This window comes from Apus apus, chromosome 13, assembly GCF_020740795.1.
Source record: "Apus apus isolate bApuApu2 chromosome 13, bApuApu2.pri.cur, whole genome shotgun sequence".
Taxonomy (NCBI): Eukaryota; Metazoa; Chordata; class Aves; order Apodiformes; family Apodidae; genus Apus; species Apus apus.
In genome coordinates, this window is record NC_067294.1 from 1,239,262 (window position 1) to 1,258,341 (window position 19,080).

Sequence of the window (19,080 nt, forward strand, 5' to 3'; positions counted from 1 at the left end):
ATGAAAGGCAGCCCCGAGAGGCCGCCCGGAGGTTGCAGGGCGCGGCAGGGAAGGACGCAGCCCTCCCACCCCCCCCGCCACCCTTTCCCTATCGCAATCAACAGCGGGAGGAGGCGAGCCAGGAGAATCCAGTGCATTTATTTCTTGCAGCAGCTGAACGGGTGTTTCAGCTTTGGATTTTTAACACATAAAAATTAATGTTTGCAAGTTTAATGACAATCAGTACTAGAAGCAAATAATTGTATAAAGCTCATAGAAAAAAAAAAAAGCCAAATCAGTCAGGTCTTTCTTTTCCTGGGGAAAAAAAACCAAACCAGAACAAAAACCCAAGCATTCCAAATGAAGGCCTCGTAGAAGCAAGCATACCCCCTTCAGAAAGTTAGGAACAAGTCAGGATGGACTAGCTGTGTAGGCAGCTGAAATACAAGTATTCATTCCTTCTACAAGCAGTTAATTTAACAAGAGAGAAGTTCAGATGGTCTGATCAGCCAGTGAGTTTGCCAGGAACACACACCCCTGCCTAAGGGCACATCAACAGTCTGACCTGAAGGGTAGAGCTGCTGTCTGTGCTACACCCTGGGTACAGGAACCAGAGCCCAGGCTGAGCAGGCACCAGGTGAGGGCACCAGCTGCAGAACAGAGGTTTAGTGCTTCCACCTACCTCTCCCACCCTTGTGTAACCATGAACTCTTCAAGTGCAAATCAAAACAAACCTAGAGCAGCGTTAACACTAAAACAAGGGCTAGAGTAGCATGAGCAAAGGGAAGTCTATGCTTCAGGCTGTCAGAACCCCTCTCCCCGTGATCTTCTTGCAGTCCTAGTGTTAACGGGCACTTCATCTAAAGGTTGTTGCTGTAATTCAGGAGAGAAAGTGAACTAACAACTTCAGAGGCTGATGTCTCACTACTTTAAAATAAAATTGACTCACTGTGGACATCAGAAATGGAGAACAAGCTTATGGCTGGTCCTGTAGGCCTAGTAAGAATACCAAAACTTCTAAACATAGTCATAATGGCAAGAAATACTGCTTATTTGAGTAGTTAGCTACCTAAGTGTTCTGACTTGATGCATTCACCAAACCTCTCCAAAAGTTTCTCAGAGTGCTGTGGTATTCAACTTGCTTCCATTTGTATTCAGAACGTACAAAGTTGACAACTTAAAGCTTTATTGCAGTTTGCAATAGTATAAACAAGTGGTGCAGTTCAGTCAATGTCCATTTCAGGAAGCTTCTTCTCAGGGGCAGTGGGGGCAGCAGGGCCCTGCTCAGCCCCCTGGGACCCCCCATTGGCATCTCCCTGTCCCTCCACTGGTCCGTTGGGTTCCGCTGGTTTCTGCTCCTCCTTTGGGAGTTCCACTTTGGGTTTGGGTTTTGTGACTATAGGATTACAAATATTTGCCAATTCCTAGAAAACACAAATAAAACAGTCAGGAGATGCTTTTGTCTACCAACAGGTGTACTTCAACCTGCTGCTGAAATGAGCTTTTGGCACCACCAGATGGATGTTCAAGCAGAGGGCTGATGCTGCCCACCACATCTGACAGGTGACTACCCAACCACTGTCCTTCTGTGACAGATTTCTCACCTCAGAGTTTTCCTCTGAGCACAACCAACTAGTCCAAGAAACTAGAAAGACTGATGGAAACTTGGAATTATGTAGCAAGACTTACTTTTGTTTTAGCTTGTATCTCTTTAGCTTTTATAACCGGGTCCAAAGTAAGACTTCTCTTGTTCTGAAGATTAAGTTTATTGTTCATCCACTCCATAGCTTCATTTGCACTCTTCTCCACCTTTGCTACATCTGCTTCATCTAGATGGTCATACTGTTCATCCTGAAACAGCCAAATTAGTAATAGCTGTGCAAATATTTGTTTTTAATATCTAAATTTAATGCTTATTTCTTCAAACTTTTAGCTTCAAAATACTAGAAAAACCACTTAACCAAAAAGCCATTCTAGTTAGCAGAGCAATTAGGCTGATGACCCACAGCTCTACCCAGACAGCTGAAGTCCTACTGCTGCTGCCATTTTCCTTCCATGAGGAAGTCAGCACCTGATTAAAAACAGATGGTCAGATTTTCAAGCCAACACCCACCCCTGAAAATATGACAAACAAACATCAAGAGCTCAGAAGGCAACCAGGAGGTTGCACCAGCTTTTTGCTTACAGGAGCTTCCTTAAAATTCAGACAAGATTTGTACCACTTCCTTACATTTGGAAGAAATAAAAGTATGGAAATACCTTCGCTTTGAATGCCTGGACAGTTTTCATGTACTGTTGAATTTGCTTCCCTAAGTCCTCAAATGCTTTTGGTCTTTCCTCCGATTCTTGAAATCTTGCCTGAATAGGTTGACCCAGAGTCTGAAACAAAGTTCAACAGATATCAACAACTATGCAGCACCACAGTATGGTCCTGCAAGATTTAACAGGGTACATCAGCATTTCTGAACTCCTCAGAACTTCTACTCTTCTCTCCACTTACAGGACTGAGTCTCCTTCAACCCTGTTTGGTTTCAGATCTATTGAGATCTGCTTCTCATACACGTAATAAGCAAATGACATGGTTTGTCACCAGTGCTCACCTCTGAACCAGCAGACCTGAGGCAGCTCCCTAAGTGAACAAAGCTCTCTAGATCCAGTAAGTTCCAATGGGAACATAAGAACCGTTTACCTTCAATTCTGTCAATTTATCAATGTAAATTTGTTTGGGTTGGTCTTCCCCATCTTCATAAAGCCAGTTTTCTGTATCTTCCAGCTTCAGAGTGAAACTGTTACGATCCTGAGGCAACACATATAAGACAGGCAGGTGAGACAGTTCTGCTGGATGGCAGAACTACATGATACCTGGAACCTTTCTGCAAGGGTTACATTTTTAGAACGTGCAGACACTTGCTGGCAAGGCCCCCATTATCATCAGTGGAGATCTGATCAGGAGTTTGGAGTAATTCACCTGACTAACGCAGTCATCTAACCTACAATTATATTAATTATGCATCAAGCTCCTTTAGTACACCAGGGAAAGCTAATTAATAATACCAAGGGATTTTCAGGTGACGTGCTCAGACACAGGTGCCCACATTTAGTCACAATAATTCCACCTATTATGTTCCTAAGTAGAATTATTCTTTTTTTTTTTCTTTTTTTTAAATCTTAAATTAATCCTAAATACTGACAAAGAACCAAAACAGAATAGGTTGCCTTAAAAGTCACTGTAAAAGTGCTCCTAGTCTGCTTCAGTCTGAAAACACGTGCTCTGCAAGTATCTTAATTGCTGCAACTGCTTTGGGAAACAACACCCAATATACCCTGGGTACCATCTGCTTGTACTTGGGCCACATTTAGTAGGTTCTCTTCATAGCTAGAAAGGTTAAAAGCTATTTCTCCAAATTTGTAGTCTGAAAACACAGTCTAAGGAAACACAAAATATGATACAGTCGAAGGTTAGTAAATACAACTGTTCTTTGCAATGAGATACATCTCAAGACAATCAAGCCAGAAATACTCACATCTTCACTAACGAATTTCTCATAAATACTGCAGAGTTTATCTCTCATATCATACACATATTCTTCCACTGCATTCTTGGCATCATTCCTCTCTTTCTCCAGCTTGTCCTGCATTATCATTTTACCCTGTGAACAAGTTGTCAAATCAGTCAGCTAAAAAGCTACTTATTTACATAACAGTTAATACATTTAGTACTTCATAGGTTCACATGTATTAAATACATCTATTGCCAGGACACCTTGTTAGCAAAGGCTTAAGTGTGGTTTATGGAACTGTTCTGAAACACAGCACATGGGTAAAAGCTGATTTCAGTTTTGGTGGTTTATCCAAACCAGTACAGAACAATCTTGTTCTGCTTGAAGAACCTTCACCCCAACGGTAGCAGCCACTGGGTACCTTGCAACTGCAGCTGATTTCGGAAAAAAAGAAATCACCCTGTAAACTAGCTTTCCTGCAGGGAAACTCTTCAGGAAGAGTTCCAGCATTCACTTAACAGGAATAATATATTTTGGCTTCCTGGGGCAGTTCACCTCAGAAAAACACACTTTTTTTTCCTTTTAATCTTCTCTTGATCACCCTTAGCCATGTTTTAATGAACAGCAAAGTTTCTGGAGATCAACCAGTGACATTTTTGGCTTGGTCAAGCAAGAGTTTACCTCATTCTCAATGAGTAAGTTCAGCATATCCTTCCCTATCTGCCACACCAACTGGTTCTCAATGGGCAGGTCCACAGTAGTAGTCTTTACTTTAGCCTTCTTGGCTTGAGGAGGTTGATCCACTTTCTTGTCTTTTGAGTCAGCCTGAGAGGTCTATAATAAAGAGATACATTCAAGGTAAAAACAGCATCACCAGTCAGTTCAAGCTGAGAATTCAAGACATAATAGAAAAAGTATTACTGAGTTAATGCACCTCAACATCAGAGCTACAAAGCGTGTGCTGTTCTGACACTTCAGCTGTTGAAGTCAGAGACAATGAATCCAATCACTGACCTTTTCAGGGCACACTGACTGCAGCCCTGGGGTGACCCTGCTTACAGGGTAACACCCTTTTAGTATTTAAGTCATTGAAAACGAAACTATTATTTCTTCCATCAACAGGAGAGTTCACCCATTTTATCAGTACCAGGTCACTTGACAGGTCTGCAATTATCCATGCCATTTATGTACTTCTAAAGCTTTCATCACAATAGGGACTACCAATATGCTCAAATAAAAGCTCAGCTTCCAGAGCCATGACAAAGGCAGCAGGTAAGCTCACACACTCCATGTTCTCAGGAATCTTCCAGAAGTTTCCTGTAGAAAAAGAGAAGTCTCAAACATTAATTTTACCTCCATTTCTTCAGACTCTGCCTTGTTTTCAGGTTGAGGTTGCTGCTGTTCTTCAGTCTTTTGTTGCTCTTCCTGGTCTACTTGCATCTTCTGTAATTCAGAGATCCAGTTTGACACGTTAAACAAAGCATATGCAGATCATTGCTTCAGTTCTTACACTGATCACTTATATCTAATCCTCTTTAGGTAAAAGAAACTGAATGAAAACTGAAGTAGTCTTGAGACTAATTATAAGCTTCCAGTCTTTGCTTAGGCAATTAGCAGCTCACTCCCAGATTGATTAAGAATTTAACCATGTCTCACAGTCCTGGTTTCAAGAGATCTGTCACTGGCACAACATACTTCAAATTAGTACTTTTATCACATCTTATTTCAGTTGCTGGACATGTCCACTCAAACCTCATACAACTCTTAGAGGCTCCCCAGAATTTGGCCAATTGTGCTTCATCATAAAAGCAGTTTTCTAAGCAGGTAACAGCAATTAAGTCTATTACCTCTTCCTCTTTTGCATGCTGATCTGTTTCCATAGGCTCTTCATTCTCATCAGATTTATGAACCTCCACTAAAGATGCACTTGAAACACTGAAGATACCATGGATATTTACTCTAACTTTGACTTTCACTTTTGAACTGGATCCATCTGTTTGAGGAGTGACCTTCTGAACCAAGAAGTGAGCTAAACAATCCCAGAAAGAAAAAAACATACCATTTGATTAACTTAATCACTGAATGCAAAGTTAAACCTGACTGTTGCTAACAACAGATCACTGCAAAGTGCTCAGAGGATATCAAATCCTACTTAAGTCAAACCACTCAATTTTTTCAGCAGTGCTAGGATACACAGCTGTCAGAAATCCCCTACAGTGTGTTGCAAAAGCTGGTGCTACTTGTATGGACTAAGTATGGCCCCTTCAGGTTTGCTCCAATATTCACATGCTCTTATTTAGTCTGTTTGTCCATCAACTTCATGTTACTCCACTCATTTTACTGTAGATCCATGACTGAAAATCTAAAGCATTTGTAACAGGTTGCACTTCCCAGATTACATAGACAGAAGTCCCAAAACATGTACAAGACTAATACAAGTTTAAAGCTACAGAATGGTCTTCACCTATAGCAGGATCTGGGTAAGGCAGCTCCTTGGGAGAACTGTAGTATGCCTCAAGGGTAAAAGGTTCCTTCCTGTAGAATGTGAGGACCTTGGAAAATGGAGCCGGATGGTTCTTGGGAAAGACCTCACAGTCACTGTAAAAAAAAAAAGAAAGCACTTGTCCAATATGTGGGATTATGCAGCTGATAAAGCTAGGAAGAGTTTGCTAGATACTCTTGTACCTTAAGGAAAATCTTCTTTAAGTGAGAAGAGTGTCTCCCAACCTTTTAGGTTATCATAAGACTGACAGCCATGGAGGAAGTGCTAAACTGTCATCCACCCTTGGTTTTGTTCTCTACTACCATTAACTTCAGAGAAAGTATCAACATTTGAATTGTTAAATGGGCCCTACTTTAAAAGTGCTATTTACCCTAGCTGTCACCAGTTAAGATTTAAGCTGTAAGTAATCATGCAAGAAGATTTAACTTTTTTTTACCTTAGCCCATCCTCTGCTGGTGAATTCCATCGCAAAGAAATAGGATAGAGAATCACATCTGTGATAGAAAACTCTCTCACTTTGAATGCTGGGGACAGGATAGCACACTGGAACAGCAAAGAGCCACATCAGCCATTCAAACATCAGGTGAATGGTACTTTAACTCAGCAATTAGGTATTTATGCTGCTTAGTATGTACATTTACTCTAGGCTAAGGGAGACTAATACTGATGGACTTGGGACCTGTGTAACAAGCACTGGAAGCTCATGTGTGCCCTTCCTTTTCAGGAAGCTGTGACAATCTGCTCACTCTGGAAGTGAAAATACACAGCGTTTGATTTCAGAGTCACCCTGTTGTTCTGTTTGCTATGGTTGGGCTACTGAACGTAGGAAAGCAAAAAACCTCTACGTTACTCCTCAGAGTGACACAGCACCAGGCTCTTTGCACATCCTAACACAAAATTCTCTTTTTCAGCAGACTCCAGTAGCTAGTTCACACCACTGATGAGGCAGCTGTAGACACACAGTAAACACTTGAAGGGAGGAATTAGGTAACAGAGCAAAATTAAGGTGCATTCAAGAGATGGGAGCACCAATAACTAGAGTATTTACCAGTGCTTAAGCCATTCAGCAGTGCCTAACCCCAGCTCAGGACACAGATTTCCATCAGCAACAACTCAAGCTTTCATTTCCATCCATGTTATTAAGCAGTTGTCATATCATAAGTCTATCAGTACTGCTGAAAAAAAAAAATTAAAAGTTTTCCCCTTGTTTAATGTAGGCCTGAGAAGAGCCTGGAGGGGAAAACATCATTCCAGGAGCTCAGTCCCAGTTTCCAGGCACAGCAGCAGAGTATGTGTTCCACTTGAATGAGCCAACTGATCCAGCTTCAAAGAGCACAAAGGAATCACTTCATGCAACTCTTCTCATTCCTGCAAGTGTTTTCCTGAAGCTTATTTGAATCCATTCTATGATACACATGAAGTATCTTTCATGTTACTTGTGGACTCTGCCTCAAGTAGTTGCAGATTTCAATAAACACACTCACAGTTTAAACAAATAGCACTTTTTACCTGCAGGGCACAACCTCGTGCAACGGCCTCATCTGCATTCAAAGTCGTGCTGACTTCTTTGCCAAAAAATTTACTGATCTTCTCTTTTACAGCAGGGATTCTTGTGGTACCACCAACTATCTCTACTGCATAAATATCCTCCTTCTTTAACTCTAGAAAGGAGTCAGATATTAGCTTTAACAGATTACATGTTTCTGGTTTATACTAACAACCTGACATTGTAAACTAGAAGTTTTACTAGAACAACCATTATTTTAAACCTGCTCTCCAAGCTTCTAAGCAGCAAGCATTTCAGAGCTTAGCTTGTATGAAGAGTTTTAAAAAGCTTCTAACTGCTAAGCTGTGCTTAATCCACCAGTTCAAGTTCTGCCAAGGGAAGTGTGCACCAGGGATGTCCCCTCCAGCACACAGAACACAGACACACTTACTGGCCTGCTCCAGCACACTGCGGAGGGGTGGCTCCACTCTTGCCAGGAGGTCATCACACATCTCCAAAAATTTGCTTCTGTTGGGAGAAGCCAGAAATAAAGCTATAGCAAACCACAAGCAAGTTAAGACTGCAAAAGCAACAGGATGCCAAAATGGAAAGAGTGTCATTTTAACTACATCCTGCAGGGTCTTCTCTGCCCCAGCCCTAGTTTTGTACTTATTTAGTATCTTCTCCCAGACAAACTTGGTTCTAGTAATCTAGGCACATTTGCAACATTCCAAGCCCTCCTTCCTAACTTGAGGCCATGGACCAGTCTCCGAACATTATCACTTTGAGCAGCATCCCTGCATACACTTCCCACCTCCCTCAGGCCTAAGCACTGACACTTTATTCCAAGTTCCTTTCCTGCCTGAAGCAGCTCAAATGAAAGGCACTCTACAGCTCACCTCTGCAGAAGCAACAGTCTTACCTGTTCATTGTCCCAGAGACATCTATGTCATTCATGAAGCACTCTATGTTCATGGGGAGGTCAGAGGCATTGGCACTCATCAGTTTTTTCAGTTTTTCACACTCCTGGTATAGCCTCAACAATGCACGAATCTTTGACTTGATGTCCAGTTTGTATTTCTTGCCAAACTCTTCACAGAAGTATTCAACTAACACCTCATCAAACTTCCTGCCTCCAAGTGTTGTATCAAAGGATGTAGCAAGAACCTTAAAAAAAAATTGAACTCTTCACTAGTAGTACAATTTGTGATTACTTGAGTGAGCTAATTAGCAGTTAATGTCAAAGCATTTCTGCTTCAAAGATAATGCAACTTCAAATGAAAGCAAGTACCACGACATTTCTATGGAGGAAGAATTATCCTAGTGCAGCCCCAAGAGAAAAAACCCAGTACAGTTAATTTTCATCCCCAAGGAGTTTCTTTTCTGAGAGCCTCATCTGCAAGTCCAGCCTATCCCAAACAATAAAGCCACCTCCTATATCCACGGACACTGCAGGCAAGAACTGAGCTATTCTCTTCCGTTTCACAGCAATTTAAGTAGCAAATGCATCATTAACATCTGATAGTTCGTGTGGATTCCAATTGCAGTAATAATTATACACATCCTAAGTGATGTTGTTTGGTTTTGATATTTTTTTTAAAAGCCAAGCAAGTCTAAACCATTATTATCCTATGCCTTTTGTAGCTGATATTAGATATGTTCAAAGCACTGTGGGAGAAATAACCACCATTACCATGGACAAATTCTAGCAGCAACACAAGTGTTAAACCTCTTTGTGAATGGTCATTCTCACAAGAATTACAGCACATACAGACAGGAGTGACAAGCTGCAGGAAAAAAAGAAACAGATGCTCTCCCAAAAGCTGAAAAGCAGCCTTGGGCACTCAGCCTTCCTGTAATGAGGTGGCAACTTTTAAAAGAAATGTAGGAAGACAAGGCAAGGCTTAGGAGCACAATCTGTTCAGCAGCTTGTACAGCAAGCAGACCAGAGTTTCCAAGTTCTGCTTAGCCACTGTCAGTTTGAATCATCTCCCAGTTTAATATTTGATGCCTCATAAGGGTGGAACATACTTACACCCAGCTAAAAATAAAACAGGCAGAGAATAAATGTTATTAACTCTTGCAAATAGGTGCTAATTTTTGATGAAGGAATTATCTGCAAAGAACATTTGCAGACCATCCATCTTAGCTGATTCTACTCCTTAACCATATTGTGAACTTAATTATTTTCTTTAGGAACAGGAATTCATAAAACTATCACATTATTCTCAATACTCTTCAGACTAGGTTTGGTCTCTGCACTGTTTTAACTCCCTTGCTGTCCAGCTCTGTGCTGCACTCAAAAGCACCCCTTGCATGGTTTCACAGTTGAAAAGGCAAGTCTGAGAGAAGCAAAGTAGGTGATTTTTCCTCACAAGAGGAAAACTAATGTTTTCAGAACTCTTGCCTTGTCTTCATTTCACTACTCCATGCTTTAAAATTGGTGTTTGTTTCTCTAGCCAATTACAGTTATCAGAACTGCAAAAATCCAGACTGTAATCTGAAAAGAGCCAGCTAGGAAGTATGAGTACTCGCTGGAAAATAGCAGCATTTTAGCAACTTACACTTAGCAGTACAATGTAACCTGCTTGGCTTCCATCAAGTAATTTAGAAGCTTTTACTCTTTGACAGTTGCTGTGGTGCTTGTGAAAGACTGTCACTTACACCATTCTAGGAATTCCTGTTCTAATGCTCGATCTCATGACTGAACTCCAGTACTTTTTGGAAGCAGCACTCAGTCAGATATGGTAATTTATGAACAGACCATTTATTCCAGGTTTTCATTCTTTGCCAAGGTCTGCTGATGTTTGCTTCCTCCACATATCACTCAGCAGCTCTCTAGGTCCCTGCCCTACTTTTAACTCCAGACAAAAGTGCAATTTTAGAATATGAATTGAGCTGCCTGGATCTGCTCATGTAAAGACAGGCAGCCTTGCCTGTGACAGGCCAGTGAGGTACTGATGAACATTTCTACTGGTAATTAAAATGGATGCAGAACAGATTGCTTACTTTTAGTTTTCCTTTGTTGAATGCACAAACAGAAACTTGATATGCAGAATGCCCCATATCCACAAAAACAACATTCCGTGGCTTCTCTTCCAAGGCAGGCAGGTCTTGCTTATAGATTCCATATGCCAGGGCAACTACAGAAAGAAGAGTCAAGAGTATAGTCAGGACATTCAGTTCTGTAATTCCTTCAGAAATCTACGGTATATCAGTAAACAGCATTAGCGTTGCATCTGACTTTCAAGCTACAGAAGTAGGTCTCTTGTTAAGACAAAAATCCCAGTGCTAAAGGAACATAAAAGAACATTAAACAGCATCAGCCCCTCCCAGCAGCTGCATTAAAACTGACATTTAAGAGATATCTTTATGCCTCCGTAAAGTGATGAAAAAACAGACCAGAGCTTAAGAAACTTTATCGCATCTAATCTACTTCAAGTTTACAAACCCAACAGTAATTCCAGAGAGCAAGGATCAGTGGTAAATTAAGAGCTCTTTTATATAATAAAAATAAAATATTAAGTGAGGGAGAGAAAGGAAGGTATTACCTGCAGTTGTTTCATTTATTAGCTTCAGACAGTTGAGACCAGCAATCTGTGTGGCATCCATCACAGACCTCCTTTCTGCATCTGTGTAGAAACAGGGAACCTGCAAGGAGATCAGACAGCTAATATTAACATTTAGAAGAGCCATCTTCAGCAAAGTTACAAGAAGGCTGTCTAGAGTCTCAGCAGAAAACAGCTGAGGCACCTTTCAAATTTCATGTTTACTTCAGTTGCAATAAAAAAAACACATTATACTAAGACAAAGTTACTTTTAGTGAACCTTTTTCCATTCCCTCTCACAAGCCACTCATTTTAGGAGCAAAGAACTAAGTAAGTCTAGCTTTGAAGAAGAGATGCAAGAATCACTTTTAAACTGGAAAGGCAAATACCTGAATATTCAAGTTCAATGGGCAATTCAATGCTGCCATCTTTTCAGTTCATGATACCAACCAAATACGTAAGGTTATTTGCCATCACATACTTACAGAAACAACACAGTCAACCACAGGCTTCTTGAGCGCATTCTCAGCAGTCTCCTTCAGTTTGGTGAGGAGCATTCCTGTCACCTGCTCAATAGTAAAGTTTCTTTCTTCTTCCATATACATGGCCTTCAAACAAAAATTGTGCACACATCTATTACACTCCAGTAAAAATCATGAGCTATAAACATAAGGAACAAATGCATAACAATCTTTACTAACTCTGAACAGCCTTCTGACAGGTTAGCTTGTGCACAGCAGTAACACAAACACTGGAATGCACACTTCAGAATACACACACAGCTGCTCTGGGCATAATTTTTTTTTTTCTTGAAGCCCAAATGCTAGAGAGTGCCCAGGATGCCTTCCTCCCTACAGTTTTGGAGTAAGTAAATTTGTTACTGCTAAAACTCCAAATCAGTTCAACCACTGTTGAAAAAGAAACTGTTCTCATTACCTCAAGCACTAAGCTTACATCTTACACCCTTGCAGTATCTGGACAGCAGCTAAAAAAGCACAATGGCCAAGCAGCTTGCCTTCCAAATTCACCATGGAGGGAAGGAAAAAAGCACTGCTGAAACAGCTTGTGAGGGACTGGCTTTACAAGGCAGAGAAATTGTGTAACTGTAAATCAGTCTCACCCAGTGCCTAGAGAGCTCATCTAAATTATTAGTCCTTTATTCCCTATTTAAGACTTTCAGTTCACAAGACAACAGTAACTGCAGCAAGCAGATTCAAAATAAAGAGATAAAAGGAAACTTCATCAGTTTTTCTCCTCTGGCTCTTTTTCAAAGATGCCAGACTTACCTTGATGCCAGTTGAGCCTGTTGGCAGCTGGACAAGTTCATAGGCAAGGCTTGCTTTTTCAGCTTGAACAAAGGGATCTGAGAATGCACGACCATGAAATCTTTTAAAACTTTGTACTGTATTCTTTGCATTTGAAATAACCTAGAGGAAAAGAAATCTTTAATACAATGTGTCAGGGGAACACCTGAATTTCAAACAGAAGACAGTTTTGTTCTCATGCTTCTCTTGCCAGAACATTTTTGTAACTTGTGTCTTAGCAGTATCAGGTCAGTTGCTAGAAGGCAACTTCCCTCTGACTGCTCAGGTACCCTACAGGAAATAACATGTATGTGAGAAAAATGAGCCAAGATTTACCAAAAACTGATGAAAAAGGCACTTGAGTCTCAGAGTGTGAATCTTTAAAAAGATCCTTCAGATCCTTAAACATTTTAGCAAAGTATCTTTCCCATGTGTTGTTTCCTGTCACCCCACCTTTCCACTGCGTTGTAGCCAGTGATTTGGCAAAGATAACAAACACACTGATGTAAACTCCAGTTCAGGTCCATTCAGAGAGACTCTCACAGAACAGCTCAAAGACCTCATCATGAAGCTTGAACACTCAGGAGGGCCCCAAGTTGATACTGTCAGCTTGGTTTAACTGACAAAAGGTAGCTTGTATTGTATTAACAGCAGTGCAAATGGAGAAGTGGAAAAACATGATACCTTGTTTTCACATGATGGAAGTCAACTTGTTTAATTCTTTCATTAGAGCAAGACAGATACCAAGAAAAGCACAGTAACTGACAGAGCAGACAAGCACTGTACCATGTAGCATTTACCTGTGACTCCATTTCAGTCAAGCTCCTATTTCCTAAGTAATCTGGTTTTGATTTTCTGTAAGTTTAGTTTCTGCAGGACATACCTCATCTCTACTGGATCTCTGTACCAATGAATTTCTTTAAGCTAAGCAGACACTCAATTCCAGAAAAACATCTGTATTTAGTTTTTAGTACAGTTCTTCTGTTCTTGAATAACATGGTTGTGTCCAGTCATTTTTGTATTCTAGACAACGCATCTTCACACATCTCTAGGTATTTTAGGCTAAGAAAAACCAAGTGTTTGAATAGTCACTTCCTGTAGAGGACTTCAAAAACAATCATGTTTTATAGGGGCTTCAAAGCAACACAAGGTGTGATACAGCAGGACCCAAATGTCTTGAGCAAGATAAACCAGAACAACTTTTTCCATTCCTTACATCACAGATACCTACCTACACCAACAGAAACTCAAAAGTACAAGCAAGAACACCCAAGACAGATATTTATATTGTAATGACAAGAGAGTCAAGAAAGCAATATATATTTACACTCAAGTACATCCCCTTTCTGGCAAAATTATGCATTTAATAGAATTCTACAGAATGTGGCCACATAACTAAAAGCTATCATAGAGTACAATATGTGGAACGAGCTAAGGTAAGAAGAAATACTACTGCTTAGCTGTGGAATTTACATTTGCAACCTAAAAAAAATATTCAGTATTTAATAGAACTTCTTAGTTTTGTACTTTTAATTATGCATAACTATCAACCCTTAGATTTCCATCCAAGATGAGAAAGCAGCATTACGTGCTCAACAGCTGAATTAAGCTCAGCTGTTCATTACAGTTATGGAGACAGTAGGAAGCCAGCTCAGAGATATCGGTTAATCTTCACTGATTAAAATACATTCTATTCATCTGATTTGTTTTAATTAAAGTTCTTTTACCCAAACTATGTAAAGCTCACCTGGCTTTTAGCTGCAGCCCCAATCGAGCGATTCTTAGGTCCAAAGGATATACATGATCTATAATGGAGGAGAAAATTTTCCAGTTAGGAAGTGATTGGTAGAACTGTGCTGTGTTTTTTTTTGTTTAAAAGTGTTGATTAATATTAATTAGACTAAGGTTATTTTAAACCGTAATTGGTCCATTAAGGAAGCTGGTTACTCACTGCAAGGTATGCATAGAATGTTCTGTGAATTCCAGAGAGAAATGGGCATTCTAAGTTCAGCTAAAACAGCAACACTCCTCACTGCAGAACACCACTAAACCCAGATTCATTCATGCTACTTCAAGTTTTACACCTAAGCTATGATTGAATAGACACTCTTTATCTCAATAACATACATAAGCCACTCAAAGGGAAACTGTTCGTTAATAACTCAAGAAACATTCAGCCTTTCAGAAGAAATACCTGAGGTAAACTGAATATTAAGAAACTCATTCCTTCATGTCTGTACCAAATGCTAACTAAGCTTTTCAGTTTTAAAGCAAACCCTTCACGAGCAGGAAAACAAAACCTGCAGAGAAAAGTTGGTGTCCATGAGTTTCATCTGTACTCACTGAAATAAGGCAGACTACAGAACATAAAAATCATACTTTAAACTACCATGTGCAGCTTACAGTTCTGAAAAATAAAGAATTTTTAAAAACCTCCTTTTGGAAACAATTGCCAGCCCTGTTAAGCCTCTTGATTTACACATTTAACAAATTGTAGAAGCCCTAACAAAATTAAATCCAGCCCCCTAATCCAAGTTCCCCATACCATTGAGGTAAACTTCTTGGGGGGGGGGGAAAAATGCTGTTAGTAAAGCAGATCGCACAACCTACTGAGAGCACCATGATCTGTTCTCTAAGGAGCTGCCCTACAGCAGGGCTATACCTTAGGGCTGCCACAAGACACAAATCCCAGCCCAGCCTGACGTTTAGAACTGGTCTTCCAAACACAATTGAAGACTAGAGTGATACAACTGCATTGGTTTTATATCTTCCTCCAATTTATTAATAACTTAACAAATGAAACAAGATCCACCCTAAAGCATATATTGCAACAGAATCACCATTTCTGAATGAACCTGTTATTATTTGAAACAAGGGACTCCTGAGCAAAGAGTGAGGAAGTTCTGTGTGATGCAGCCCCTTAGGCCCTTACGAAGGGAACAGGAGCTGCAGAGCATACAGCTAAAAACATAATGAGCCCTGGGCAAGAAGCTAGTTATTAATTTACTCTGGTCTCCAGAAAGGAATTAAGACACAAATTGTTGCTTTTCTCCTGGCCAAAGAAAAAAAAAAAAAGCTATCCAGCTACTTCACTGCTAAACTCACAAGCCATCAGTCCCCAGTCACTACAAATCCACTGATTATAGAACCCTTTAGACCTGCCAGACTAAAGCCTCAAGGCAGAAGTATGTCTCAACAGAAGGATACAGCACAGCAATAAAAAAAAATACACGGTCCTGTATTACACCCTGGGGATAAAAACCGTAAGTGCATCAATTCTTCTTAAACACACTTGGCTTTACAATAACAAGCACACTTCTCCAAGGAGCTGCAGTTGGACAGATGAAATGGTTCTACTCTGCTCCTTCCCAGCCCTCCTCCCAAGTTAAGCCTGGCTCCCAACCGAGCCTTGGGGACCCAGTGCAGGGGTGCACGGGGAGGGAAGAAAGATTTTTCAGCCAGTCTCATTCCCCAGCTCAGCTCACCACAGCAGACAGGGTTAACTTACTAAATACAAATGCTATTACATGATTTACTGAAGGGGAATAACCACAGCATAATCACAGCAAAGGTCATCAGAGGTCTAAATGAAGCAACCTCAGAGCTCTGAGCCTCCTTAGCACACTGCAGGCACTACTTCACACTTCAGCCTGAACCTCCCACCTGCTTTCACTTCCCTGGAAGCAGTCCTGGCCCCTAGCATTTCCTCCACGCTGAGCATCAGCACCAGCTGCCCAAGATCCCTTACAACTGCTTCACTCAGTCCAAGGCCCTTTATCCTTACCTAGATAATGAAACCACCTTAAATTGTTTTCCTCTCACTTTTTCCTAGCCTTCTCTCTACAACTTTTCCACTTTAAGAATATCATAGTCAAGAGACAAACATGTTTTGCACTGCTTTTGGACAGACAAGGTACAGTTACAGGATTCTGGAAGAATCCCAGTGCAGAGCTGAAAGCAGATTCAGTGTGAATGTCACCTGCACCACCAGCAAGTACAATGTGTCCAGCAGGATTTAAATTACTAATACAAATCTTTACAATAACACCTATTTGCTAAACCTTCCCAAAACCTGGATGTCAGCACAGACAACATAAAATAGTATTTAACCTGAGCATGAGCTGACTACTGAGAAAACCCATGATAACACCTCACACGACTTCCTCCCCCCCACTACCCTACAACTCACCACAAACAAATGCTAAACACTGAGTTTTTAAATGAGATTTTCTGTTTCCAAGACAGATACTTAAGAGTAATTAATAATTTATTTTAATAGATGTGTTTGCTTACAGAATGGCTTTCTGCATTCCCTCAGAACAGTATTTGGAGATTAAGTCCTGCTAAAAACTCCATTATGCTCATTTTTTTCTGAAGTTCATTTCAGCCTTTCATAACTGAATTATTTCCTGAGAGATGCTGGTGCTGGATATTGTGTATAATTTGTCTCCTTCAAGAAGTGACATATGCCTTCACATCTCACATATATAAAAGCAGAACCTCAACTCCCTGAGGAGCAGATGCCTAGTACTATTAGTGAGCTGCTTTGAAATACTTTCCTAGTACATCTAACCTTTAAACTTCCACATTAGTGGGAACACTTAGAGGAGACTAGTTGTTACTCTAGCACATGTACCAAATTAAAAATGTCCTTCTCCATTTATTCATTGCTTAGATACAGTAACAGGCAAACAGAGTGGAGGTATTGTCTAATGAGAAGCAAGGTCATCAAGACAGCTTTCCAAACAGTTCCCCTCCCGGTTTGATGCAGTGGCAGTTCCTTTTCCACATTTATTTTTTGTAATTCATTTTTAAGAGTTTGATCCCAGTTCTCCCTCTCCTTCATTGCCCGTTTCCTATAAAGCAGTGCATAGTTTCCTTGAGAAATGTGTTGGGAGGCCTATTTATGTAAGCTGACTTAGAATACACTTGTAAACACTGTCAAATGTAACGTGCTTCAAGACCAAGTTCGCCAGCAAATTGCTATGCTAGTCAGTCCCACCTCGGGAGAGCAGATGTCCAAAGATGTCCTGCTCATTCACATCCCAATTCCCCAGCCCCATAACTCATTAATCTGGCAGCTGGCTTGAAGAGAAAGTTTAATAGACCAAACCCTCAAAACAAGCACAATTGTTTTTGAGGTATCTTGCTGAATAAAGAAATACAGGCTGAAGGTAAGGCTGCTAAGAAGCTTTTTGAAGTGCTGACCCAACGTCAGGCCAAGGGGCTTGCACAGACCTAAGCACCAGCTCAGCATTCACCTGCAGTTTGGGCGCACTGAGGGAAACAGGGCTTGAACTGCGGGAGAATAAACAGGTATGCTAGCACAGAATCACAAACTGGTTTGGATTGGAAGGGACCTTAAAAACCACCTCATTCCAAGCTCCCTGCATGGGCAGGGACACCTCCCACCAGCCCAGGCTGCTCCAAGCCCCATCCAACCTGCCCTTCAACACTGCCAGGGATGGGGCAGCCACAGCTTCCCTGGGCAACCTGGGCCAGGGTCTCACCACCCTCATGGTATCAGGGTATGTCAAAACCCGGTGTGTAAATTGATAGGAAATTAAGCTTTGTTACTTCCAGCAGTGCAAGATACGGTGGCTCTTTTTCTGTATTGCCGGACCTCTGTCCTTTTAGTCACACAAGCAGCGCCTTGCCCCGGGGAAGCCGCCTGGCCATGCTGCACGGGAAGGGAGGGAGCACGGAGGGTCACGCCAGCACCTCCCCAGGTTCGCCGCCCGGTACCGATTCCTTCTTTAAGCCCTTAATAAACCTGCTTCTCCCTCCCGGCCCCGCGGCGGGACAGGAGCGGGCCCGACAGCCGCGCTCCCGGCCCCGCGCCTCAGCCCCGGCCCCACTCACGGCGTGCTGCGGTCGCTGTACTCATTAGCGATGGTCTCGATGCCGCCGGCGCGGGCCACAGCCACGTAACAGCTCTGGAAACCCAAGTCGATGCCCACAACCGACATCGCGGCGGGGCCGAGCGGCGGGCGCGGCCTCGGGCGGGCCGGGCCCTTCTCGAAAGATCCCGTCGGGCCGGCGAGCGCCGCGGAGGGAAAGGGGCAAGTCTCGCGAGACTGGCGCCGGCGCCACTGCGCAGGCGCGGGGCGGGGGGTGGCCATGGCGGAGCCACCCCCCCGCCTTCCTCAGTGCGTTGTTTTTCTTGCGTTGTTTTATAAGAATCGGAGAAAAATGCCACAAAACCAAGCCTGGGCCCCACCGCCAAGGCTTTTGTGTTGTTTCCTTTGGGGTCTGAGGCTTTCGGTGCCAAGAGAAAGGCCGTTTTGTTCATTATTCCCCCCCCCTATGGCGCCTGATCCGCAGGGATGGGGCCTGCAGGTGCCGTGAGGGGAAAAAAATAAAACCCACCATTTCTGGAAGCGGCACACGGGTTTTTATTGCAGAAAAGCGCATAAAGCGCCCCGAGTGGCTTTATTTCTCTGTCAGGTTGTTGTCATTTTGTGTCCTGTCAGTTCAGGGTGACCACGCCGAGGAGGATTCTGCCTTCCTGAAAGGGCCACGAAATCTGTTGTTCCTTTTTCCTATTTCAGCAGCCTCAAGTGCAAAAAAACAAATAAAATAGATAGTTTATGATACTTTGTAGATGGCACCAGAGGCTGGTTCGGGTTGGAAGGCAGGATGGTGTAGCTGCAAGGCCCTGCCACACACACTGACAGGGCCTGTCGACAGCATCTGTGAGGGATTCGACCTTCATACATCTGCCAGATTTTACAGCAGTAAGTAGTTCAACTGACTTTTT

At 41.9% G+C, this 19,080-nt stretch overlaps 1 protein-coding gene across 1 annotated transcript; it reads right to left on the bottom strand.

The window, feature by feature from the left end:
• Positions 1-119: 119 nt before the first annotated feature.
• HSPA4 (heat shock protein family A (Hsp70) member 4) lies at positions 120-18,374 on the bottom strand. The gene is made up of 19 exons (XM_051631375.1): positions 18,183-18,374; positions 14,068-14,125; positions 12,303-12,443; positions 11,502-11,624; positions 11,020-11,119; positions 10,478-10,611; positions 8,391-8,635; positions 7,920-7,996; positions 7,492-7,643; positions 6,419-6,525; positions 5,944-6,077; positions 5,327-5,508; positions 4,833-4,922; positions 4,161-4,313; positions 3,504-3,629; positions 2,669-2,776; positions 2,239-2,358; positions 1,669-1,830; positions 120-1,403 (listed from the first exon to the last, which is right to left on the bottom strand). Exons 1-19 carry the CDS (start codon positions 18,287-18,289, stop codon positions 1,203-1,205), a joined length of 2,520 nt encoding a protein of 839 aa, XP_051487335.1. The 5' UTR covers positions 18,290-18,374; the 3' UTR covers positions 120-1,202.
• Positions 18,375-19,080: the final 706 nt, after the last annotated feature.